The sequence below is a fragment of the Ischnura elegans genome, chromosome 5 (genome assembly GCF_921293095.1).
Source record: "Ischnura elegans chromosome 5, ioIscEleg1.1, whole genome shotgun sequence".
NCBI classification, from domain to species: Eukaryota; Metazoa; Arthropoda; class Insecta; order Odonata; family Coenagrionidae; genus Ischnura; species Ischnura elegans.
In genome coordinates, this window is record NC_060250.1 from 68,369,445 (window position 1) to 68,394,950 (window position 25,506).

The 25,506-nt window shown below is 40.9% G+C and overlaps 2 protein-coding genes across 2 annotated transcripts in view; one reads left to right on the forward strand and one right to left on the reverse strand.

Annotated features, from left to right (window-relative positions):
- The window catches only part of LOC124159026 (cytochrome P450 306a1), an 80,078-nt gene extending 72,578 nt beyond the window's left edge, over positions 1-7,500 (forward strand). Inside the window, exons 5-8 of the mRNA XM_046534513.1 lie at positions 17-437; positions 1,453-1,617; positions 3,205-3,391; positions 6,569-7,500. Of these exons, the coding sequence (XP_046390469.1) occupies positions 17-437; positions 1,453-1,617; positions 3,205-3,391; positions 6,569-6,783 (988 nt within the window). The 3' untranslated portion in view covers positions 6,784-7,500. The remainder of the gene's footprint in view (positions 1-16; positions 438-1,452; positions 1,618-3,204; positions 3,392-6,568) is intronic.
- Positions 7,501-11,954: 4,454 nt separating this feature from the next.
- Positions 11,955-24,697, reverse strand: LOC124159028 (cytochrome P450 18a1). The gene is made up of 8 exons (XM_046534514.1): positions 23,823-24,697; positions 20,623-20,744; positions 19,654-19,986; positions 19,372-19,534; positions 18,982-19,246; positions 18,272-18,447; positions 15,995-16,152; positions 11,955-15,218 (listed from the first exon to the last, which is right to left on the reverse strand). The coding sequence occupies exons 1-8, from the start codon at positions 24,199-24,201 to the stop codon at positions 15,105-15,107; spliced, it is 1,710 nt and encodes a 569-aa protein (XP_046390470.1). The 5' UTR covers positions 24,202-24,697; the 3' UTR covers positions 11,955-15,104.
- Between the last annotated feature and the right edge of the window lie 809 nt (positions 24,698-25,506).

Here is a 25,506-nt window from a genome sequence, read left to right on the forward strand (position 1 = left end):
CCTATTTCTTCCACAGGTTTATTCCTTACTACAAAAAGACAATGGATTATTTAATGGAGGGGAAATTGAAGACTCACGATTTATATCGTAAATTTATACTGGAGCATCTAGAGAGTAAAGATCTACCCGAAGGAAACGATATGTCTGGTATGACCGGAATAAAAGAGGAAGAATTCGAAGGGATGGACATCTCTGACGAAGAAGCAATCCATTCTAAGCGCAGAGGAGCTAAGGACGCAATTGACGCATATGTGACACAGAATTTTGCCGGGAAACAAGACGGAGAATACGAAGATTATTCTGAAGATAGCCGTCAGCTGGCGAATGACACTCAATTACATCACTTGTTGGCGGATTTATTTGGTGCCGGACTAGACACAACACTGGCCACTTTGAGGTGGTTTCTGCTGTTTGTGGGTGTGCATCCTTTAGTTCAGGTCAGTCATCAAATGTCTCAAAATCTATGCATATATTTACTGTTATTACCTATAAGTACGATGATTTAATGGTAATTTTATAGGGATTTTTAATAGGGATCTGGGGAAAATCTATAAGTAAACATAGATATGATATTTACGTATTAAATCGCATTCAGAGATTGTAAATTATTAACAATCCATGAGGCAAAAGAATAGTCGTATACAATTCCGTATTTTGTAATTTTTTATTATTATTATTGATTTCAATATGTTACAACTTAAACAGCACTACCTAGGATATGAACTGAATATCGTTTCTTTATTTGACAGTTCCTTTGAAAAGTCTTTAATTAATTTTTAACTGTCCATTTTCGAGTCATTAGAATTTAACCCTGTGTAGAAATATACGGGAGACCCAAACCATGGAAATCATTATTCAATGAATCATTTTAAGGTTATTGAATGATTAGATCATGAATCAGATCTCATTAGTTTGCATCCGTTTCAAAATCGTTGCACAAATATGTGAATGATTTTTCGATAAGTGTCATCGTATGTATCGAAAAAGGAAAACTGTTCAACGTGTAATCAAAACAATTTTTTTTTAATGATTTAAGTCTTTAGAAGTACCCTCGTAAATATCCGTTAATATGATTCGCCCATTATCATGTGAACTCATGAATAATGACAAATTCTGCGAGACTACTGCATTCAATTTTTGTTCAAATTTATTATAGGGAAAAATAATTCATATTTGTCTCACGCACAGTTGTGGTCTATGGATGAATTACTTACTAGCCGTAAAATATAACAATTTTCATGAAACAACTTACTGTGCCGTTCCATTCCTTTTATTCTAAAACCTTTCGGATGGCTTATATTTAAGTATTACCGCATGCATAGGCTTAGAGGTGATTGATGATCAAAAACCTTTGGCAAGTAGCAACATTTCTTGCTGTTTTAATTTAATTTTAATCATCTGTATGCATTCTGGAAATAAAAAAACCATTTTGCTCCATTTTCTCACATTTAGAACAAAATTCAAGAGGAGTTGGACAACGTTCTTGGGAGAGAGTCACTCCGTCGACCTGTGTCTATGTGTGATTCCGGCTCGCTTCCTTATTTGGAGGCTACAATTTCTGAAACACAGCGAATACGTCCCGTTGTTCCCCTTGGGATCCCTCACGGAGCGCTTAAGGTGAGTGGCATATGTCTTGCTCTAGGTAAAATTTCTGTTTTATATATTTGGGGATTGATCTTCGACGCCAGATTACATTGATATGAGAGAGTCTTCAGATGAATCGGTTTAAAATGAATATGAACCTACATCATTTAATGTGGAAAATAACATTAAATTATGTGCCTTGATATTTTGTGAAAATATTGCAATGCATTGTTTAATCGGTTTTTCTGGTTGATAAGTAGTGGGTTAAACTTCGTATTTTGTCTTTTATGGCAGTGGAAGACAATGAAAATTTTTTACCTATCGTGGTATCGAGACGCTATCCAGGCTTCTCTTATCTCCAGAGTTTTCGGCGAGGGGTTTATGCGACCAATTCCCCCCAGATGTATCCCAATGCGTTGGCCAAGTGGCCTCTGGGCGTAGGTCCCGTCACGAAGGAAGAATTCAATATATTTTGTGACGTGTTCAATGTAAAGTTACTTCTCATGCCTTAGTTCCCAATCAAAGTTTGACTCTGGTGACAAAAATGAGGTTGAGAGTGAAGAAAAATGCCGAATAAATTGGAAAATATTAGTTTTCATTGAAAAAAAAATGTAGGCAACTAAATACTTCCCATTTGAGATGTAAATAGCACTTCAACGGAATGTGAAATTTAATCGCTCTGGAAGATATCATATGGGCGTATAAATATATGCATGTGATTATGTTACTCAGCAGTGCTTCATTTAGATGAGTGATTCTCAGTTGGTTATTTGTGGACGAAAAGTGCCTTGTGATAGCTCTTGTTGTTTTCCGGATGAAAAGTAAAATGGTTGTCAAGAAATGGCGAAGATATAGGAGTTGGGCAAATATGAGTGATTGTATCACTGTTGTGAGATGAGAGCAGTTTGTACAATATTTAATTTCCGGCTGAGTGTTCCACAAACTTTTTCTGGTTCCAAAACTTTTATTTAGTCCAATGCAAGTAGCATAAGTTGATAATTTAACAGCATTTTGATAGATCAATATGAACGAACAAGGTGGTTGAGAGATAATCATTCACGCATTTTAGATTTGGATTGTGAGTTGTTTAACTACAAAATTTTCATGAAAAGTATTTACTAAGACATCTATGATGGTGTGTCCTCACGATATGCACTGAAATATTCAGAAACATTTCCTTCGGTTGAAGAATTGACGATTTATGATTTATTGTAATTAGTTTGACGTTATGTGTCTGAAAATAATGAAGTCGGAAAAATAAATCATCTGTCTAAATTTAGAGAAAATAAATGGAAATTTCATGAAAAGTATTTTCTAAGACATCTATGATGGTGTGTCTTCACGATATGTACTGAAATATTCAAAAACATTTCCTTTGGTTGACGAAATGATGATTTAGGATTTATTGTAATTAGTTTGACGTTATGTGTCTGAAAATAATGAAGTCGGAAAAATAAATCATCTGTCTAAATTTAGAGAAAATAAATGGAGACGCTTGGGTTTTAGAATTGCTCATTCTCTTTGCAAAATTTGTGAATTGGAATCGGTCGTTGTAAATACTGTATATATTAATTTTTCCCCTTCTCTATTGATGACAATGTTTGATGTTTTATATTGAAGGACACCACTCTTGGTGGATACCGCATTCCTCGAGGATCCATGATCGTTCCTTTGCAGTGGGTACTCCATAATGACGAATCTACGTGGGGTCCCAAGGCAGAAAAGGTCTTTGATCCCACACGCTTCTTGGATGAGGATGGCAATTTCAACTGCCGAAAATTCCAAAGTTTTATGCCTTTCCAAAGCGGTGAGTCAAATTGTCTTTGTCATTTCAATGTTATATTGTTTAAATTATGCTTTTTCGAATAACAAGTAATGTCCTTATGAAGAGAAATTAATGTATGCGAGTGATGCTTAGTAAAAGCGCGAAGATAAATCATGCACATGTGAATGATCGATTATCCATGGATTTTTAAACTTAATGCTGTATTGAGTTCCTTTCCTTAATACAGATCAAAAATTATATTCCCATTGTAATTCAGATTTAGATAAAATCTTATTTTTGATAAAAATCACATTTAATACAATTAATGGTTTTAGGAAAATATTCTACTACTACATTATCCAGTAAAAATCTAACCTTGTATTTCGCATTGGGTTTCCTCTATCTCAGGGACAACGCAAGTTCCTTAAGCTTTTGAATCTGCTTTCCTTTACCCTTGATGTGTATTTTACGCTTATTAATTTTTCTTGGACGTTTGTACTGATTCTTGATATGGCAGAATATTTTAATCTCTCTGGGAACTCAATATTTATGTTAAAAAATTATTCACAATTATGCAAATGAATTTACGTTTCTATGAAAATATTGCTCACCTGAGTATTCCTGACTTTTCGGGCAACAAGAAGACTTCTACGCAGCCGTAGAACTTACGGTAACTTCGTAGGAGTTGAAAGCATTCTATTTTTGGTCTCATTAATGATCATGTTTTACTTACTCCGATAACTAGCAAAGGCAATTTCTTTCGATATATGAAGTCATTTTTTGTATTAAATTCCGCTGTAAAATAAAGTTTCTTCCTATGCCTACATAGTTCAATTCTCTTTTACAAAAAGTATTTCTCCCCATGTATTGTAAGCCAATCGCATACGTTGATCAACGTCCTTCTTTTTGTCTACTATCCTTTTATTGCCCTGAATTGCTTCACTTTAGAAACAAGTGGTGCCAGAAACTGACCTTACGAGTAATAAATTAATTTCAAGGTAAGTTCATACCGACACCTCGTGAAATCCTTGCCATCTGCGAAACGAATGTTTTATCCCAGTTGATCGATAGCGTCTTTGACCTCGTGAACATCGTCGAGCTACTAAACTGCTTGGCAATTATAATACTTATATAGGACTTTTTAGTTAATCTATACAGGCGCTCTTGTATCGATATTGGTTGGCTGTCTTTCGTTGTGCCCATCGCTTGCCTATATAGTAACTTAATTGATTCAGTGCGAGTCATTATGCTATCTACTACCGTAGTTTGTAAGATGCATAAGATCGTTTTCTTCATTTGTTTGGAAAACATCGCCCGGGGTATTGCGATCTTACACCAAGATCGATACTCCTAAAACCTACCGATATGTTTTTGGATGTCTTCACATATAATGCCAGACTATTTACCACGTTTGTTATTTAGATTTGCTTGTGCTTGTGCCATCTTAATAACCCTCATTATAGAGCGATAGAATCAGTTTCCGGCGATTTTAAGTGGTGGAATCGTGACGAGTTTTAGAATTGAGACGATTTTTAGATAGTGGTTACAGGTTTTTGTATTCCAAAAATGCCGTAGTGACTTATACGGCTTGAAAATATACCTGGATTAAAACTGTAACAAATCGTATAGTAATGAAAACGTTTACATAGCAGATAACTAACCATTCGAAATCACTTGTCAGGGTTGAATTTTTCTCTTTCCAACGTACTGTAAGCTACATATCTCAGAAATTTATTTATTCCTGTATCACCGATAACAGCCCATTAGGCCTTTACATTGAGGTTGTAATTTACTATTTAACGTATACGAATAACCATACCTTAAATAGGGGAAAGTCACCTAGGTGGAACTCGAACCCGCGGCCTCTTGTGTAACAGCAAGGATTTAACCCCGCCACCACCGAGGTTGTCGATGTTTATACTCCTATTGCAGGATATTTCTATTAATTATGCTGCAATCCTTTACATCAGCCAAGTATTCATATCTTCACTAAAGAGATAGAACAATATTCATATTATTGGCCATTTTTTCGATAGCTATTTTATCGTAGCTATGCATTTAAAGTTAGAGTGAAAATTTTACTACCTATAACTCCTCCTTTGTATCAGCCCACCATGTTAGAGAAGATTTAGACTTCAATTTGTAGCTATTTGCAAGGATTTAATGAAAAATTTCCAGAGTTTTTAATATTTTAGGTATTTTCTTTGAATTCACGTTCTTTCATGTTAGGCCTCCTCTTTCTGTTGGGAGATTATTTGCTCTTGATGTACCGTTCGACTTTGTATCAGTTCTTTTTATTTATGGTGCTTAGATATCTTGGTCAATTTTTTACGATTTTCCCATTTCCCGCGCGGTTTCAACCAGACGCGATTCTTCTATTCTATATTTTCCAGTGAACCGTACCACTCAATGCATAATTGTTTTTTGTTGACCCAACCAAGTAATGTAATACCTAATTTTCCAGTCATATAAAACAATAAAAAATCGATTGCTTTATTTAGGTGTAGAATTTATGATATTTTAAAAAATATTTAGTGGTCATCATCATTAATCATCAATCCTAAGATTGGTTTGAAGCAGCTCTCCATTCTTCTCTCATATTCGCTAGCCTTTTCTTGGCATCGTAATTCTCCTCTTTTACATCCTTTATAACCTGACCTTGGTAACTCATTCGGGACCGTCCCTTGCCCTTCTTCCGTTCCACTTTTCCTTCTAAGATTTCTTTCATCAAGCTATCATAACTCATAATGTGGCAAACTAATTTGCCCCGTCTTTTCCTTAAGATTTTTAGAGGATTTCTCTTTTTTTCCACTCATCAAAGCACTTCCTCATTACTTACGCATTCGATTAATTCTATTTTCATCATTTATCGGTAGCAACTTATTAATGTTTCAATGCACGTATTTACTTGAGAATAATTGTGTGATTTTTTGATGTCACTTATTCTAATCATTCCATTCTCATACTTGAAAATGTGTCTATGTACGCAATGGTTTCTGTTTAGTATTTTTGCTCTTAATAGCTTGTGCTGAGAGCGGTGAATAATTACACGCCCTTACTATTGCTGCTTACTGTGAGGCTTAATTATTAAACAATTTCTAACGAGAAGGAGCCCCATGGCATCCTGATAGACTCCCATTCTTGTATAGCGGGAGAGTATGACGTGTGCTAATGACCGCGGTGTAAGTTTTTTATTCCATGCTCCTTCCATCCCCGCAGGTCGCCGCGTGTGCGTGGGTGAGGAGCTGGCCCACATGCTGCTCCTGCTCTTCGGCGCCTCCATCCTCCACGAATTCCGACTTTCACTCGCAGGCGACTTGGCAACGGATGACGTCCTCGAAGGGGAGAGCGGTATCACCCTGACACCCAAGCCACACAGACTGGTGTTTCGGCGTCGATTCCCTTTCAACCCAGAAGAACGAAGGATTGAGTGAGGCGGCTTTTGGCTCAGTGGTGCGGATGTCAACATTGATTGATCGCCAACGACCGAAAATTGACGAAAGTGTCTAAACTGCGTGGAAAGAAGTAATTAGAATTACATCGAAATTGGAAGCTATGACGTGGTGTCCATCATATCAATCAAGAGACTTTGGGACTTCCGCACTTTATTTCGCATAAAACGATCGGTTTCGGCTGTTAAACCCATTGCACTTGAAAATGGCTTGTCATTCGAAACTGGTCGTTCTATGTGCAAGGCACAAAGTCTCTTGATTGTTCATTAATAACTGTAAATTTCCTGATTATGAAAGGCTAAGAAACCTCATGTTTATGACACTCTATTTTCTAAATAATTCTTGTTAGTTTTGATGATTTTTATTAGTGTCTGATTTTGATGAAAGTTTTGATTTCTGATATTATTTGCTTTTTGTGATTCCTCCATTTATAGCACACGACAAAGATTTTGCCCAAGATATGTCAACAATGAACTGTAAAATGGGGTCAAAAGTTTGCATGAAGAATCATTTTCTGGCAACATTTTTGAAAAAAAGGAACTTTTCCGTTCCATTCTGAGTTTGGAATGAAGAGAAATTGGGCTTTCTCATGTTTTGGTGAAGGTAATTGAAATAATTTTCTTGTCCCTGTGTTATTTTACCTCTTTGTAAGGTTTTTGAATAATTCGGATCTATTAAATACGTAGTCTTAAAAACTTACCCGTGCGTGTGATTTTTCTTTAGAGCGAAGAACTGGACTTTGCTAGTATTACGGACCTTCTTTAGGCTTAAAATCAATGTTTCGCAAGTTATTAATTGCATTATCAACATTCACTGTGAAACTTTCCTTTATTCTAGGAATGTAATTTATTTTTATATGAGTCGTATTTATCAGGTAATTGAAGATAATTCAGTGAGATACTTAAATGGAAGCCCTTATTACGACTTAAACGAAGAATTAATCTTCCTCCCACCAAAGGAAGACTGCCACCTATATATATTGTATGACTATGGAAATATGAAGACTGAAATTCAGGATATAGCGAGAAAATAGTTCTCACAGGATGTCGCCTGAAAATAAGTGGCATTTCTAAGGTGAGCGTGAATTTTTGAACTAATGATATTCCACAAGAGATGTCAAGAATGTAAAATTACCGAATTTTTATATTTTATAAAAATAATTTTTTATGCAAAAAGTGCTGGAGGTATCAATTACAGTATCCCGCGATGTCATTTAGTGTGTTAACAGAATTTTTTGACTGTCTAGTCTCGCAATTTATGGAAGTATTTAAGGACAATCTATTCCTCCACAATAAACGGATTTGAAATCTGTATGGGATAGATAGAAAATTTTTCCTCGTCTCGATTCGTCTCAAGAGTTTTTACCTTTTCGAATATCCTGTTAAAACCGGTTCAAACTGGTTGCCTAGGTGTCGCGCTCATTAAGTGTTGGTATACATACATCATCGGAAAATCTCTCGCGCATTATTGTGAAATCAAATGAACTATCTATTTTACTGAATGATATCATCGGGGAAAAAACTACGTTCATCTTTTCCTTTTTGAAATTTTTAGTGAAGTTTTCTTTTTTTTTATGATTAGGCGCCGAATCTCGTGGCGAATCTCTAAACTGGATTTGTCTGCCGTTTCTATTCTGCTTGCAGCCACAGCCGACAAGAGTATCGTTTTTTACGGAGCGCAACTATTATTTGTAATTTAATGACATCGAAAAATGACATCTCTAAGTACACACTTTCTACTGCTCATGGTGTTTGGAACTTGAAACGCTATTGATCATTCGTCGAATCCAATTACATATTTAAAATTATGCGTTTCTTGATACCCCTAAATTTGTTTCTGAGGCATTTTTTCACTCAACTTCTTCAAGGTTTAAGCTGATGTTATTACTTACTTGCACTAAATTTCCTTCGGCTGTTAAAGAATAGTTATTCATAATTTTGCAGTAGTAGGCCTTCTCTAAAAATCACTTTATCTGCCCTAATGGTCTGATTTTTTTCTGGCTATGCAAAATGAACGGGAAGCGTTGAGGCCTAGAAATTGGTGCGCTGGGGTGGTGATCGAAAGGTCCCAGGTTCAAATCCCGCGAGAATCCTTCTAGTATACCTAGCAATAATATCCGAAGTGTGAGTGGTTCGTGGAAAGCTATTGACCCCCTATCCCCAAACTTGTGAAATATATACGCCTTCATTTTAGTCTGGGGTGACCTCTACCCACAGAAACTCGGAGTTACCTTCGGCTGGAACTACTGAGAGAGAGAGAACGCATTGATCTTTTTATTTCTTGCTTTAAATCTGAGGCGTCGTGTGTCAGTGTCGGCCTGGCCCGCAAATTTGGCTTAACTCCAGGACAGGGGAGCAAAGTACGGAGTGGTCTCTATTTTCATTTTTTATTCGAATGAGTAGTAAATAAATACGGATCAACTGAGTATGTTTTCTTCGCCCATGCATACTGAGCAGATACCGGCCTGGCGGTGAAAGCCCACAAAGGTCGTCGGATTTTTCAAAATCAAAATGCCAAGTGCGAGGAAGGTTGAATGTTTGTGAGGGGGACATGGAAGTGAGGGAGATGGGGTTGGGGTCAGTATCGTAGCTGAAGAGTTGTTTTCTCATACCAAGGGCTTGGGTCTGAATACTTGCTGCTGTGGAGGTTTTTTCTGCCTAAGATACTACAAGTACAATGCTATGTACGTCGTTATAGGAGATATTAAGCCGTGACCTTCCACGCGACTTAAATTAAAAGCAGTCTAATGCTAACACTAGGTTTCTCTTCATGTTTATTTCTTTCCCACGATACGGCTGTAATTTGCAGCTGTCGAGCACCTCTTCATCACCATCTTTCGGTAATGAAAACTTTAAATGCTTTGCCTAGGCAAAATATTGGTCCCAGCATCATTTTTAATTCATGAGGAGTTTGCTCTAGACCTCTTATGTCATGGATCTTATGGCTCTGGCTGCACGTGCACAATTTCAATTTCAAACAATTAACTAATTGTTGAACGAATTATATTTCGAAAGTTTTGAGGGTTTTTCTGTCATGAATGGGTTCATCTGGTGAAAATCTAAATATGGTGATGCCAAGTGTATGAAGGGGTATATCTGTTTACGTATAAGTATGATCGAAGTGTTTCACCTGGAAGAAAATTCATTTTTGATGAATTTTCGATTAATCATGAAAGGGTTACTTTTTTCTTACTCGCTCTAATGAAGCAGAGCCAAAATATTATGGGATTGATTCCATCGTCTTCTGACAGCGTATCATTGAAAAAAAAACTAAACTGGGCAGTGTGAGGCCATTCCTCGGTACGATGAAAGTCAAGCGCAAGCTGTGTTTTAAATCTGATACTTTGTCAGAATTTCCACCGCGGGTCCTGAGGATCGAAAGGGACTCTAAAATGACCTCTTAATCAAATAGAAATGGACAAGGTAATGTAAAGCTTTTAGCTTGTTGCAATGTCAATTTATACCTATGTAAATCCAGTTGTCAAGGCTACTCAAAATCTCAAATTTCATCAAGTGACCAAATGGAATGTTGTTGATAGGCTGAGAAGCAGGTGATGGGTGGTAGTGGGTGCGGATACGCAATATTGTTGCGGTTGAAGGCCCTGGTTGGAATCCCACATCTGCTCCCCATTTCGTAGTTTATGTTTATATACACGAAGCAACAATCGCAAGAAGTGGTTTAACAAAGCGCTTTCCCACGTTCTCATCAGGGTTCCCCAAAAGGAACTTACGATCAAATAGAAATATGAACTTTATTCGTAGCCTTGCACGTACCGACCAAATTACAGTTGACAGAAATGCTCATTCGGCTAAAAAGCTGCTAAAATTAATCCTTGAAGAGTTCTATTGCCGTATGCTTGTCGATCAATCGGAGCAAAAATGGTTACTCCGAATACTGTGCCAAGTGAGACAATTTGCGAGGCACTGAGTAAGGATGAAAAAATTGACTAAATGGCATTGGGTGTAGACTGTTGATAACCTCCTCAGTCCTGGGACGTATGCCGTTATTTTTGGGACGACTTTCATGTTTTATGGTTAATTAGATGTTAGAAAACAACATTACAGATTTATGTGCTTCTGCATGATGCTGTTATCTGACAGGAAGCACTGAAAAAGTTGCAATTACGACATTTCACGTAGGCAAGCGATAAAAAATTCAAGCGTCGATGTATCGTATAAAAAACGCCAGGACCGACGAGGATGAACAGAGTTGTCGCGGGTGATGACAGCACGGTGTGGAATCCCATGTTTTAGCTTCCCATTTCTCGGTAGACGGTTTGATGCATGAAAGGTTTTGAGGGTGAACCACTGTTCCCACCTCACTTGGTCGGGTGCCGTATCCATGGACCCAAACATTTCACTCGGCGGGGGGAGACGGCGGTATTGCTCACGTGCTACGTGTGGCGGTGTCACACCGGACATCGACACCAGCAAATAGACCACGGGAGGTCGTTGCTCTTTTGCTGAGATCTCTCGCTCTGCCAGTTGTTTTCTTTAAAAACGCCCGCGTTTGGATCGAGGCTTAAGAAGAGGGATGAGGTGTTGGGTAGACGGGGGGAGATTAGGGGGGGGGGGCTGGATAGAGGGAACTGACTGTGTATTTATGTGAATGCTCCGTGTGGTCGAGCATGTGGCGGACTGGGCAGTGAGTCGCTTGATCATGCGCTCTCGACATTGCGCGTGTTGCAATCTTACCGCAATTTTTTTCTCCGCTCCTTTTTCTTTTCTTTCTTTGGGCTTCAAGCGAGGTCGCTTGCACGCGTCGGAGCTCGGCATGAGGCTTCTTAATTTCTCGTTTGTTTGGTGAAATGACTTCGTGAGCGTTACAAATCTTTTTTCCAATAGGATTTCGGGGGAGTTCTGTGGGATATTATGGGCTATAGCTTCTTTGTAGCTGGAATTGGACGCACAGAGAACTTTCCAATCCATAGTAAACATTACTAATTGCGTCCGTAATTTTTCAGCAATGATCATCAATTTGGGTTTGCTTGATAGCGTTAAGCTCCAGGAATGTGCACCATTTTTCGGCAATATCTACTTCAGTGTACCTTTCAAATACCTGAAAACTGTTTCTCACTCAAATATGAAGTTCGTACAAGGAACAGCTTGAGTTTGGATCATAGGCATTTTTTGAATCAATTGAAATACCATTCATCTTGTCAACAGGTTTATTTCAGTCATTTTTTACTAATAATGGCATAAAAAACATTTCCGATCAAAGTCAACGCGAACTTTTCTCTCCCCGTGCACGGGGTGCGGAAGACAGGAACACTGTTGAATTGATTAATGTCTGGTAGGGGCTAATCTCTCACCCATCACATATACAGCATATAAGCAGGAAAACGCAGACATATGTACAAAAAAAGTTCAATTCAGGCACACACTGGCAAATCTCACTTTAAAAATGTTTCTTAAGACATTGGCAAACACACGCACAAACAAGGAGTTGGTACAGAGTTGTTGATCAACCCGAATAGAGTACAGGAAAATATCAAGTAAACATCATCATACTCATTTCAAGAGGCAAATGAGAGAGAGAGGGATGGTAGGCCCATTTAAATGCTTCCTCTCACTTTCACTTTTAGGAATCTGACGGCGTGACTTTAAAAAAAAATCTTCTAGTTTACAAGGCCACTATACGCTTCGCCGTCATCTTAGTGCCCACATGGTAAAATATGCGACGCTATTTCTAGGGGCAGAATAGGTGAGCGAAATTCGCAACATCACTACAAAAATATCAGAATCGTCCCAGGCGTAATCTCCTGAACGACACTCTATCAAAAAGAGAGATTCGACTCCGAAAGTATGAAGCTTTTGTAGACGTTATTCGTGCTGCGTATCACACCTTGCGTCTATTATTTTCCAATTTTGCGCCATCGCAAATCACAAAAAAGATACATTCTTTTCTCAAAATATCGATTTAAAAAAGTTTTTTTATTGCTAAACATGACGCAACACCTACTTTTTTTTTCTGGCCAACAATCGTTCCGACGGAAAAAGTACATCAAAATCGTAACAAACTTGTACTTTTGTGGAATGAATATTTCTTTCGAATGTGGTGACGGTTTCACCAAAAAGGCACTGTTTTGTACTTCAAAATGGTAAACACATTTTAGTTCCTCGTAGCCGTCTCTTAAATTTTACAAAAAAATATCGTGAGATCTACCTTTCTCGGGCATGGGACGAGAAGGCAGATAAATGTTTATTTTGTTGCCATTCTACGTGGTCCACTTCCGAGGGAGATAGCACGGATCACATGAACGGCGAGAATAAATAACTTCCCTTGGCGATGTGCGCAATGACATTATAATGAGAGATTATTGAAAGGACGGCACTATTCTGCACACCGCTCCTAACAACAAGAAATTAAGATAATACTGATTTGGTGAGCGGTTTTCGTTGAATGCGCGCCTTGACGCATGAATTGAAAAGCGGATTTTAATGACTTTCTGCACCAGAGGAAAAACTTTTTATATATTAAATGAGCGCTCCGTTGGTGATAATAAGTTGTTGGAGTTACTTCACCTCTGGATCGAACGGGTCAATCTCAGGCGCCCCGCTTTCTCCATAACCCCCCGAGGCTATTAGCGTAAAGGCCGCCGAGGACACCTCTGCAAGGACCACGCCAGCTGCCTTAATCTGAGCTACCGTTCTGATTTTGGAAATGGGACCTCCAAAATGGCGTGATCTTCAAGGGAGTAGGCAGTACGTGTGAAAATCCTCGCGGAATTACTATGCTTGGTCTGAGTCTACCGATTCTTCATCTTGTGACTTGCCCGCCAACTACTTTAAGCCTATTGTATAATCGTAACAGCGTAGATTATTCTGCGGATGCTGCTTTAAAATTACGGGGAGTAGCGGTGAGTTTATGGAGTTAAAGGAAGAGTATTTTTTTAAAAGAAATTGCTGAAGTACTTCCTTTTTCTGAGAATTCAATGATTATGTCAGCTTTACACAGGTACGTAAAAGCAAGCTCAAGGTAGACCCGTATTCGTGGCTTTAAATCTGTGCCTAATCATTAAAACGCATTCCAATTTAGGAGAGTATTCTCCTCATGGCGATTGCTATTGCATTGAGTGGGAATAAGGAATTATTGGGTATTGTACTGACTAGTTGCTTTGCCCATGGCAGGATGTTACCCTCGAGGTAATAAGCCACGGCAGAGCGTTGCCTTAGCTCTAAGGCGATATTTTTTATAATCTCCTTTAAGAGAAATAGAGGCCATTAGTTGAATTTTAACTAATAATTAAAAGGCCTCAACTGGTGAACACAGCCTGGCGCCAAGTTGTTTGGTTCAGTGACGCAGAAATAGAGGTGACACAAGGAAAATTACCCTATCGCGCGCAAGGAATCGAAGGAATGTTCCTTTAAATGTTCATATTACAAAAAGGCTCTTAACTAATAAGTTATCACTCATAAAAATAATGGTCCCATCACATTTTGCACCCATTCATGAAACTCTTATAGTCTTCATCCGATTTCACCGACGAACGTGAAATGGATTGGGTGACAAATGGATTTACATAATAGCACTCAGATGACGAAAACGTGACTTACACGTCTTCTCCTTGGTCAATATAAAATAATTAAAATAAAATACAAAAATAACGGGAGACACGCACACCTATGGCACATCAGACAACAATGTTTTGGCATCTCGGGAGCGGAGGTAATATATTAGAAAATATAAATTGAATACCACTCTCTTTTTCTCGGTAAAAGGATGAACCGCGGCAGTTTGGTAGCGTCCAGCGGGCTCTCCCCAATTGGTAGGTAGGCAGTCGAAAGACAGTTTTCTCAGTTCCCGCTCTGAAACTTCTCTCCCTGCTCGCGGCCCGGTATAGACGCACACTTCACTCCCGGATCGGGTTGAAGGGGGGGCCAGTAGACTTTTCCTTCAGTTGGCTTCTTCTTCTAGCGATCTTTCCGGAAAGCCAATCAATGTAGTCTTACCCCCTCTTTTCTTTTGCAAATCGAGAGACTGGTGCGCTCTCAACCACACGCTGTGCGTACTCGTAAGGGCGGCTGCGACGGTTGTCGTGCTGGACGCGAGCGTCCAAGTTGACTGCATCTGCTAGCTTCATCTTCTTCTTCTATTGGGAGGGTCTGCGGGGGAAAGGTCGTCCCAGGCACCCTGCCCGCTTGGAGGGTCTCCCTCGTCCGGCTCTCGACGCATCTCCTTCTCTCGGCGAGTCGGAGCAGCGCCTTCTTCTCGGCACTCCATGGGTTAGAGGGGACCGCAAGTAACGTGTAACTTTTCCCACAAGGATGCGGCTGAGGATTTGGTGGCTGGGAGACGCGGGTTCAGTGCCCGCCGACGTTCCTCAGAGCAGAAGCGTCGCTTGACGCGGTGGCCACTGGGCTGCCGCCGCCCAGCGTGTGGAACTCGGCGTCTATGGGCCTCTGGACGAGACACACCTGCGCGAGGAAAAAAAGAGAAAGTGTTAGACGGTTTTTTGAGTTTTTTTTATGGACGCTTCCAGCCCTCCCCCCTTTCCTCCCGGATCTCCTGAGGGGGTTTTATAATGTGCACATTTAATCTCACTCTCGCTTGGAGGATGTGTGTGGTTAAGCTATTGAAACGGGTAGTCAGGAAGATTTATGGCACACGGTGCACCTTTAGTCTATTTTTTTACTCAGAATTAACTATTTCAGAAACTCATTTGATAAATAATGGTTTTAGAATCAAATGTGGAGCTAACTCTTTGAAAAAAATGATTAATGTTCTGCCACGGTAATATGGTATTCGACGGTCCAAGTTTTAACGTGTAAATTCTCATTCAGGTTAATTAATGACACTCGCTGGAAGATGATGATTTAAGACATTGTTTCTGAAGCCGAAATAAAATACCAATGTAAAATAATGTAAAATAACGTAATAGTTACAAGTAACAGGATTTACACGTTATGTTGCCATCTCAACTCAAAAATTTCAATATTATACAGCATCAATATCTGGTATTACTTATCTGTGTGTAATTACTGTTCTCAAATAACATATTCCCAGATGTTTCACTTTAAGTGTATGATGTAATATAATGACTTCCCAGCATGGAACAGTGACGTGAGGAAATAAAATTATCGATGGTTAATGGTACGCCCCAGTTAAAGGTTTACGATACGGTTTACGAAAGTTATTTTACGATATCATAGTGAGGTAGGGAGTGGACTTTTTTCATGCGGTGTCTTCTCACCTTGAATGCATCCGGCGTGACAGTGACTCCAGCGTTTCCTTTCAGACTGGGTAAGGATGCTCCCTCTGGAAGTTCTACTCGGAAAACGTGGAGTAGCGATGAGAAGAACAGGAACAATTCCATTCGCGCTAGAACATCTCCTAAGCACATTCTCCTACCTGTTATGAGAAAAGAAAATTTAGAACTCTTTAATTCAAACCAGATGTGGACAGTGGGAAATGGAATGGATTTTAGAAGTTTTTATGCAAATAGTGAATATTTACGTATTTATATCTTTGATAAATGGAAATATGAAAACTGAACACCCACTAAATGTACGGTCTTACTGCCGGAGTCATTTTCCGCTTTCGAAATCTTTGTATCAAAGTCCATGTGAAACACCTTTGGTTTAATCCACTGTTATAAAATGATTATTTTCAGTGGTGAAATAACATTCTTATCCTTACAAGCGTATGCAAATATTACGGAAATATCTCCGCTAAGGAAAGGTTGGAAAAAGTAATTTATTTGCTGATTTGATGCACAGTTTTGAGGAGTTATTCTGTGAGACCTCATTTGAGCCACAGCAATGATAAAATTGTGGAGTTGAAAGTATCAAAGAATATTACTATCAAAAGTATAAAAACCCTGAAAGTATCACAAAATACCACTCAAAAGTCTAGATCTGCGAACTTGAGACAGAGACACTTGGAAATTCTGCGTTTAGTTCGCAATGAATGTGGCCCTAGGTATTTTTAAGTATCCAATCTCATAATCTCGTAAGCCACCCATTACCGTCCCTACCTTACCCAACTCTGCCATCGATCACTAAAAATAAGGCTTATTTGCTGAGTAACGGGACGCAATTAGAGGGATATCCTCCTCCTGCAGCAGCTGGGTCGAGGGGATTTCCCGAGAGAAGTCGTGTTGAGGGGGGCACGGGCGAAAAAGGATGGATCTTTCCTCGGTCCGTCAAGTATGACGTTTTCATAGTCGGATCCAGCGTGGCCTTGATTAACAAAAACCACTGCGGTATCGAGTTGAGGAAGGCTGGCAAATTCCGGTCCGACTCCCTTTTTTGTTCGTCTCACGTGGAGAAGTCAGTCACGCTGCAGTGCTCCGCCTCAAGGCTGGAGGCGGTGCAACTGCACCGGGAGATCCCATCAGCCCCATTATGACTCCCCATCCACGTGCATTTCTCACCCCTCCTCCCACCCTCCCTCGTAAAACTCTTCCTCTACAACATCCTCTTAATCATTCGGAGGTATTTCTTGAGATTTCAAATGCCCTCTTTCTTGCGAGTAATGAATATAAAAGGGGTTAAATGCTACGAGATGCGGGTATAATTTGGCTGTATCTGGAGGAAGCTTATTTCGTAGTGTAGAAATTTACCCAGTCATACATTATGATTTGAGTATGATGAATTAAAGCCCTAAGTTTATGATACGGCAAATTATGGTGTTTCAAATGACTTGAAAATAGGATCAAAATCTTGTTTATCATTTGGAAAAAGTAACGAGGGATAAGTTGTTTTCTAAATCGTAAAGGTAAAATTTTATATTATTTTCACCGTAGTTTTCGTATTTAAAATAAAAAAATATTTATTTAAATGAAAGGTTTAGTGAGAATTGATTTTAGTTGTTTTGTCATATTCGTGCTACACTTTGTTTCATTTATCTCCACTTTTTAAAAGTCCACTGTATTCTGTAAATAGAGGCGACTAGTTTTATTTTAAAGTATGAAAGTAACAAAATAGTGTCGGACTTTTCTCTTATTTCCCTCCTAATGATATATTTAACTTTGACTGTGCCCATGGATAGATAACTGAAGAATATCGAATCTTGACCATGCTCATTCAAAAGTATTAATATTATCGATCTTTGGAATCTGTGGCTACACAGAAGGGCAGCAGGCAGCTGTGCTTCCTTTTCTCAATTCATAGATATAGGTACCCATGTTATAAAGAATTTTCCCTCATCCCCATCTGCAATAGTTTTGAATCTCCATTATGGAGATATTGGGTAAGAAAACGTCAAATCCTTATTTGCAGATAAAAATATGGATATCATTATCACTGGAGGCAGTTAACTTGTTTAACAGCCCAGGGGCAGAGTGTAATGGAGAAAAACTAGAGCTTGAAGTACATGGCAGTAGTTTGAAGGTTGGTTGCAAGTATTCCTTAACGGTGAAGTGGGTACTTGATTACATTAAATAAGGAGAGATTAAAAATCAGATTGAAAATCATTTCTCCAGTTTCTTGATTTTCAATCGTCTAATTTAACATGAAGGACGACTTACCCACACCGAAGGGCAGAAAGAACTCGGGTTTCGTGACCTTCCCTTCCGCGTTCAGGAATCTCGTGGGCCGGAAACACTCTGGCTCATCCCACAGCGCTGGGTCCATGTGCACAGCATGGAGGAGGGGCACGACTTGCGTGTCCTTGGGGATGAAGTATCCGTTGAGGCAAACATCTCTGCAAGCGGAGTGAGAGAAAGAAAGGAGGTGATTAGCTGAGCGAAATAATACGGGGAGAGATCTTGAAGGCATGAAAAAGGTGATTAAAAACGGATGAGGACTCTTTTTTATATCTCCCAGACAGGGAAACGCTCATGCTATTTTAAAGTCCTTGGCATTAAAAAAAGGAGAAGGATGGTTAAAGGAAATGCATTTTAATGCACACAAGACCTTGTATTTTTTCACTTTTGCGCGCATGAGCTTATGTACTGCTAGGTTGTTAGCCTTGACTGAGGCAATGGGGTGACAGAATGTTTAAAAATGATGATTGATAAAAAAATAAAACATCCTTTTTGAAGTTGAATTTTTAGATTCTTATAAATCATACATATATTTTCGATAATATAAAACGGACTATCATATCATACGCCTGTTACTTTGATTCCCTGAACGTAAATATTTTATTGATAGTGCTAACAACATCCATAGGGAGAAAACGTGATTTTGCAGTAATAAGAGGGGAATCGATAAAAATGGAGAAATGGGAACTTACTTTGTAGCCGCATGTGTGGTTCCCAGTGGTACTATGGAAGACCTCCTGAGAACTTCTAGGAGCGTTGCTTCAGTGTACGGGAGGTAGGGCAAGTCCTCTAAAGTTGGCAGTCTTTTGCGTCCCACAACTCCGTCCATTTCTTCTTGAATCGCCTTCTGCGCTTCGGGATGATGAAGCATGAACACAAGAGCCCACTGCAATGTTGTCTTAATGGTCTCCATACCGGCAGAAAACAGGTCTCCGATGATTTGCTGCATCTGGCGGTCTTTTCATGAAAAATACGGAAAAAATGAACCGTAAGTAGGAACTCAGTGGGAATCGTTATGGTGCTCTTAAATGAGCTAAGCGAGAATGGAGCATTCCAGATTCAAGTTGGCGGCTTTAACTCACCATGGTTCTTTCCGTCGAACAGGAGATCACTCCTTCCTTCCGCTTTAGCCTTTTGGATCTCCAAGAGGTATGTGTCCACAATGTCTCTAATGTTATCAGGGTCAAAAGTCCTGCGGTGTCCATCCACGGTTTCCTGGAAAAACTCGGCCATTTCTAAGCGATTCTGTTGGATAAAAGAAGAGGAGATTTCATTAAATGTCATCGGAAAAGGGCTCATTTGTTATAAAATTGGCGGAAATAAAGATAAGGTTAGGGAAGAACATTTGGACATTATTAACGTACCTGGACAAGCTTCTTGTAGGCGTTCTTGAGTCCAGGAAGGTATTTGAGGACGGGTACGAAGTTAACTGAGGCAACTGTGGCGAACAGCCGGAAGCCTTCCTCTATGAGATCCATGAATCTGCGGAAACGAGGCCCTCCCGAACCCTCCTTGGAAACGGCCTTGGATCCATCCTCGCCGGACTCCTCGTTGGCGTCGTATTCCTCATGCTGAAATCGCACGCTCATCATCAAGGAGCAGATGACGTTGGAAACTGAGGTGGCTAGGGGAGAGTTCAGGTCCGTAGCGGCTCCTTTCCTCCCTGCTAGAGTTTTCAACAGCATTTCCACTTCGCCCTAAAGGAAGAATCGGACGAATGAACATCTATAAAGTTGATGGAAGCGCGAATGTGTAATTTATGAATTTTTTATATTTAAAAAATTGAATAAAAATGTAAACAAAAATGCCTAATCGTACCGAATTTAAATATACAGCTTCACAAATCGTCCCATCCTTTTCATGGGAAATAATTAGTCTAACTACGTAGCTTAGTGATCGTTTCTTGATGATATAGGTATTAAAATTAATCTTGATGGAAAGGCCCATTTCTAGTCCCATAGTTTAAACAACTCATGTTTTTGTAGCCAAGTACCTATGTTGTGTAGAAACTTATCAAGAGCCGTTTAGCTTCGTTTTCCATGTCAATATAATTTAAAGAGACTGAGATGAATTTTTACGGTAGTTTTGTCTTTTTTAAGTGAAATTATAGTGAATATATTGATGCAAACATGTTATTGTAAATGTGAGGATTACAGATGCATTACAGATGTTAACTATGTGATATATTAAATAGCCATAACTTTTAGTAGTATGACTAAATGCATTAATAATGAAATAATTTTTGTTATTTTTCATGGCATCATGAGGTGACCCATGTATTGTTAAGGGAAATGAAAATGATGCAGGTTAACAATATGTGTGGAAGTGCTTACCATTATTCTAGATTCCATCTGCTCTTTTCCTGCTCCAACGCATTTCATTCCAAATTGCCTCAGTCTTTCATGTAAAAACCGCCGTTGGTCCTTCCATAATCGTCCATCACTATTGATTATGCCTGCAAAAAGACAAAAAATGAAGTTATGAAGATAGGGTTAATTTAATTTATGAAAAAATAGTTTTTCATTTAATGTGCTCTGAAGCGTAAATGTGGGGTATTATATACTTTATATAATTAACTATATACTTTAATGCATGTAAATAAGTACAAAATATGCAGAAGGTATTTTTTTTAGGAATTCAATAACCGTAGCATGACTATTAACGTATGAAAAATTAAACAGTAAGCGCACATGGTGTCAAATTTTAATAGAAATGAAGAAGAAAAAATTAGTAACAAGAATTTCGACTTACTCCGTATTATTCAATGTTTTGAAAAATGCAAAAGATAATAGACGAAAATTCATTTCAAGGAGTTTGAATGATCAGCATCCCATGGTTATGATGAGGAATACTGCATGATAGTGCACTCTTTTTGAGGAATAAGCGTGGCAAGTTGGAGTGGCTTGACTTAAGATTTTTTGATAGCCAATTTGAGAATGAATGATTTTGTAATTATAAACATTAAATTTATTTGTTTTTATTTAGGATATTTAAACGCTTTAAAAGAAATACTCGTCTTATATCCGCGAAGATTATTTCGGCACCAAGTCTAGACACTCAGCATATCAGTAACGTGTCCGATTAATGAAGGGCCTTATTGGTTTTTAATAGACATAAGATAAAGACTTGATAGACACATTCCAGGCATTCCATCAGGTAAAAATCGCATTTCAGTCGAGGTTATGGCGTCCTCTCTCTTCCACGTCAGACTTGTAGTCGCAACAACAATACCATATGGAACCACATACGATTTCCCATAAAGGCGTAGCGTGTCTTATTGAACAAAAATTAACTTGGGTGTTGAAAAAAACCTGCGACTCAATAATGTAGCATTAAAATGGAATTTAATGTTAAATGACATGGATATAATCCTAAGCAGACATTTTTTATAATCGCGACCACGTAGTACGGTAGAGAGGGATAGTGTCAGACGCTTGCATTCGATTTTTTAGTGAGAACATCAACGATCAATTTGATAACATTTTATTTTGCATGATATAGCTAAGAACTTTTTGATAGTGTTCAAGATGCGAAATTTGTGTCATTTTGTGAAAATACAGTAGTAAATTTGCATTATTTTCCGTAAATTTGCCTCAAAATCACGCTACAGGAAAAAAATATGGTCAAAATTAAATAGCCCTTCATTTTAGGATGCTACATTGAAATGTGGGTTACTCTGGTGTATTTTTTAGGGGATGCGTATACTTTAATTTTTGTTAGTGATTGATCATTGCTTTCCATTGCCTGTTTTCCCGCTGTGAATGAAGGGAGCAGACGTGAAGGCATGCATATATTAAATCAGGTGCGTGACATAAGTGCCGGCATTCCTAAGCGTCTTCGGTTTCTCATTTCGGTGCGCACATTATTGTCTCGTGAACGACGAGCTGCAACGAGTCCTGATGACATCGTTCTTCATTCTGTAGGGATAAAGACCCCTCCTCTTTCCTTCCCTCTGTGGTGACTACCTGTCTCAACACTGAACGGCTACCTTGAATAGACTTCCCGCGTGCATCCCTCTCTTTTTCTTTTAAGACGTTAACAGTGCCATTCTATATGCAAACGACACCTTACGTTCCCGTAGGCATGTTGACTAGAAAATCCCCCTCGAATAAAGAGCCGCCCTCGGAGGGACACAAACATGAAGTACATTGAATAATGACAACCTTACAACCTTCCAAAAGTCATCTCAGACGTAGGTAGAAATAAATCCATGATTCCCGCAAAATAGTTGCGTTTCCACAATTATTTTCTTACTACAGGAAACCTTGAGAAATCAAGACAACAAGTGTTTCCGCGGTTAAGTTCACGTAATGAAATTCTATCTCGATTGCTTCTAGGTCGTTCACAGGATAAAAAATACAATCCTTTTTATTTTTATAGATAAGAACAGTTAAACAGGTTTTTTCTTCCTTTTACAGCCCTGAGCTAATAGTTTTTAGTACGAAAGCGCGAAACTAATTTGTTTATTTATACTAAATGTTATCTTCTAGTCTCTTAGTGGGAACGAGCAGAAACCATGCGTATTTTAAATCGTAATTAATTGAAATATAATTTTTGTAGCAAAACATCTCATAAATTATCAAGAGACTACATATTGCCCATTCAAAACTGGCAGATAAAAGAAAATTCGTCGCGTCAACTTCATTACTCGTTCAAAGATTTGAATTTCGGAGGGATTTGCCAACCTCGGCGATTATGTGGGCGTCATCTCACGGAGCTGCTCCGAAGGAGTGACTGATTTACGGGGCATGGCGAATTTACGAGCGCGATCCGACAGGAGAGAAGAAGAAGATAGGTAGTTATCAGTATGTAAGCGTCCCTCCCTAACCCCTTGGGTTCCTGGACCTCCGCCGCCGCATTCCTCGGAAGACATCGGTCCGAACGCATACCGCGAAAAAGAGCGCGCGCGCGCCAGCGATGATGATGATGCACCCACACAGCCTCTCTCTCCCCGGCCGCCGAAAGAGGCCGCGCGACTGTCTTCCCGCGCATCTCCGGCGACGCTGGCGGGCGAAGTCTCCTCTCTCTCCCCCTCCCTCTCTCGCCAACGTCCTCGCGCCTCGTCGCCCGCGAGACGACGACGCACACACACGGAGAGCGAACGGACCCGCGGAGATTATTCCCGCGTTCTTTTTCTCTCTCGCCCGCAACGAGCGATCGCCCGAGGGGGCGGCGGGGGATGCCGGGGGAGAAAAGAGGAGAGCCCGCGTACGAAACTCGGCGGCCGCCAACGTCTGTTACTTAATCCCGAGACAGTGCCCGAGGCCGTGAGAGTTGGTCGGCATATTGGGCCGGCTCTCGCCGCCGAGCCGCCCGATCGATTCGCGACTAGGTATTCATTCGGCACTCGGCGGGGACGGGCGAAGTTTCGTTTCACCGCTTCGATCCGGGAGCGGCGGCGCCGCGTCGCGGTATCGCGGGTGGGGGTTCTCTGTTACCCGTACTGTCTGGAGTGAGACGGGCCCAAAACGGTCCAAATGAAATATTGAAATAAGGAGAAAGGCGAAAAAAAGGAAAAGCTTTGCGGACTCACCGTATCCCTCGAGGATGTGGCTGAACTCCGTGTTGGGCCTCGCGGTGAACTCCTCCCGCCTGAAGGCCTCCCGGATCGTCCGGTGGTCGCTGAGCACCACGATCAACTGGTTACCGAGACGAGTGCTGAACATGGGCCCGTACCTCCGGGCCAGCTCCTCGAAGTGCAGGTGGGCGTCGCCCTTGAGGAAGGGAAGGTAGCCGAGGACGGGCAGTCCCCAGGGCCCAGGCGGCAGGTGCCTCAGCTCGCGGAGTTTACGGCATGCCATCCGCACGACCAGCAGCACCACCACGAACACGAGGAGGGTGCGGGGCCAGGGCCCGTTCAACTCGGGATCCCACAGGCCCCGCCACAGCCACTGCGCGCTTCGCACGATCATCTTCGTGGGGGCAGTCCTCGGTGTCGCGGATGAGTCGAGTTAATTCGCCGTGGCTCCGTCGCGGTTCGACTCCAGACGGGGACTCTCCAGGGAAAACTCCTGCTTTCCTCGCCGGGGACAGAAGTGATCGATGCCGGTCGGAGAGTGAGGGAAAAACCGCGGAGTCTGCGTGCGGGCGACGGGATGTCGGGAGAGAGGGATATCACTGCCGATATTCCGCGGAAAGTCGTGGAGATAAAGTCCGTCTGTGCTCCGTGCGCTACCGTGTTCAAGTGCTAAAGAGGTCCGCCGAGTGGTGGCCGGCTTGGCGAGTGCGTGCACAATATAGGGGGGGTTACACCGACGAGACGGAGGAACGCGCCTCGTCTTTGGGTGTGTGTACGCTGGGAAAAATTTTTCGAGAGACGGGGGACACGGTCCGTCCGTCCGTGTCGGCTATTTGTGTGTGAGTGAGTGGAGTGGACGCGTGTTGTGTGGTGGTGGCGGTGGTTGGTCGTCGGGGGGAGTGGAGGGGGAAAGGTAGTGTGGAGGGGTGGTTAATGGGGGGAGGAGGGGGTTGTGGAGTAGGAGGGGGGCGGGAGTGTCGGTCGAGTGTCCGAGAGAGAGGATGGAGTAGGGGGGGGTTTTGCCGTAGGGGTCCCGGAGGGGGTTGGAGCCGTGTGCCTCTCTCTCTCTGCCGCCTTCTGTGTGAGCTCTTTGAGGAGTGCGGAGTACGAATCTCTTCGACAGGAGGGAGAGAGAGAGAAGTTGGCGAGGTGGGGCGCACTATGGCCAATGACTGGCGGTTGAGCGCCGCGGAGACTCCACCTCAGCGCGCTCCCTCCGTTCGGAGCCAAATCATGGGCTGGTACAGGACGAAAAGGATCACACACACTCTCTCCCTACCTCAGTGCTGGTGTCCGCCTCCTTCCCTCCACACAAATATCTTTCGCGCAGTTCGCGATGGGATGCGGCCGAGTATTAATGCTCCTTCCCTTTGGGCTGGGTCTCGGAATATTTTTTCAACTCCACTCTCTTCCGTCCAAGTCAATCTCTTTCCCTCCAAGTCAGTCTCTATCCTCCGATTGCGCGGGGAGTTAGGAAGAGAAATACTTTCGGGAAAAGGAAAAAAAATCAGGTGGTGTGTGATAAGGTTTGGCTGATTTTTGCTGCTTCGTCCTTCCGGGCAGATCTTTTTCAGAGTTGATTTCTCCCTTTCAAGTATTTTTCTCCGATTTCGCTGACCGTAGGGAAGAAAAATCGTACACAAAGAGATGGCAGGGAGATGCGACCGGAGGGATTTTTCCGGGCCCAAACTCTTCTCCG

Bases quoted from the DNA above. Each gene is read 5' to 3' on its own strand.
- LOC124159028 (XM_046534514.1), bottom strand. From the start codon at position 24,201: ATGATCGTGCGAAGCGCGCAGTGGCTGTGGCGGGGCCTGTGGGATCCC. The intron at 20,745-23,822 runs GTGAGTCCGCAA...GTCTTTTTGCAG, and splicing joins CCACATCCTCGAGGGATACG to GCATAATCAATAGTGATGGA. The intron at 19,987-20,622 runs GTAAGCACTTCC...TTCTTCCTTTAG, and splicing joins AGATGGAATCTAGAATAATG to GGCGAAGTGGAAATGCTGTT.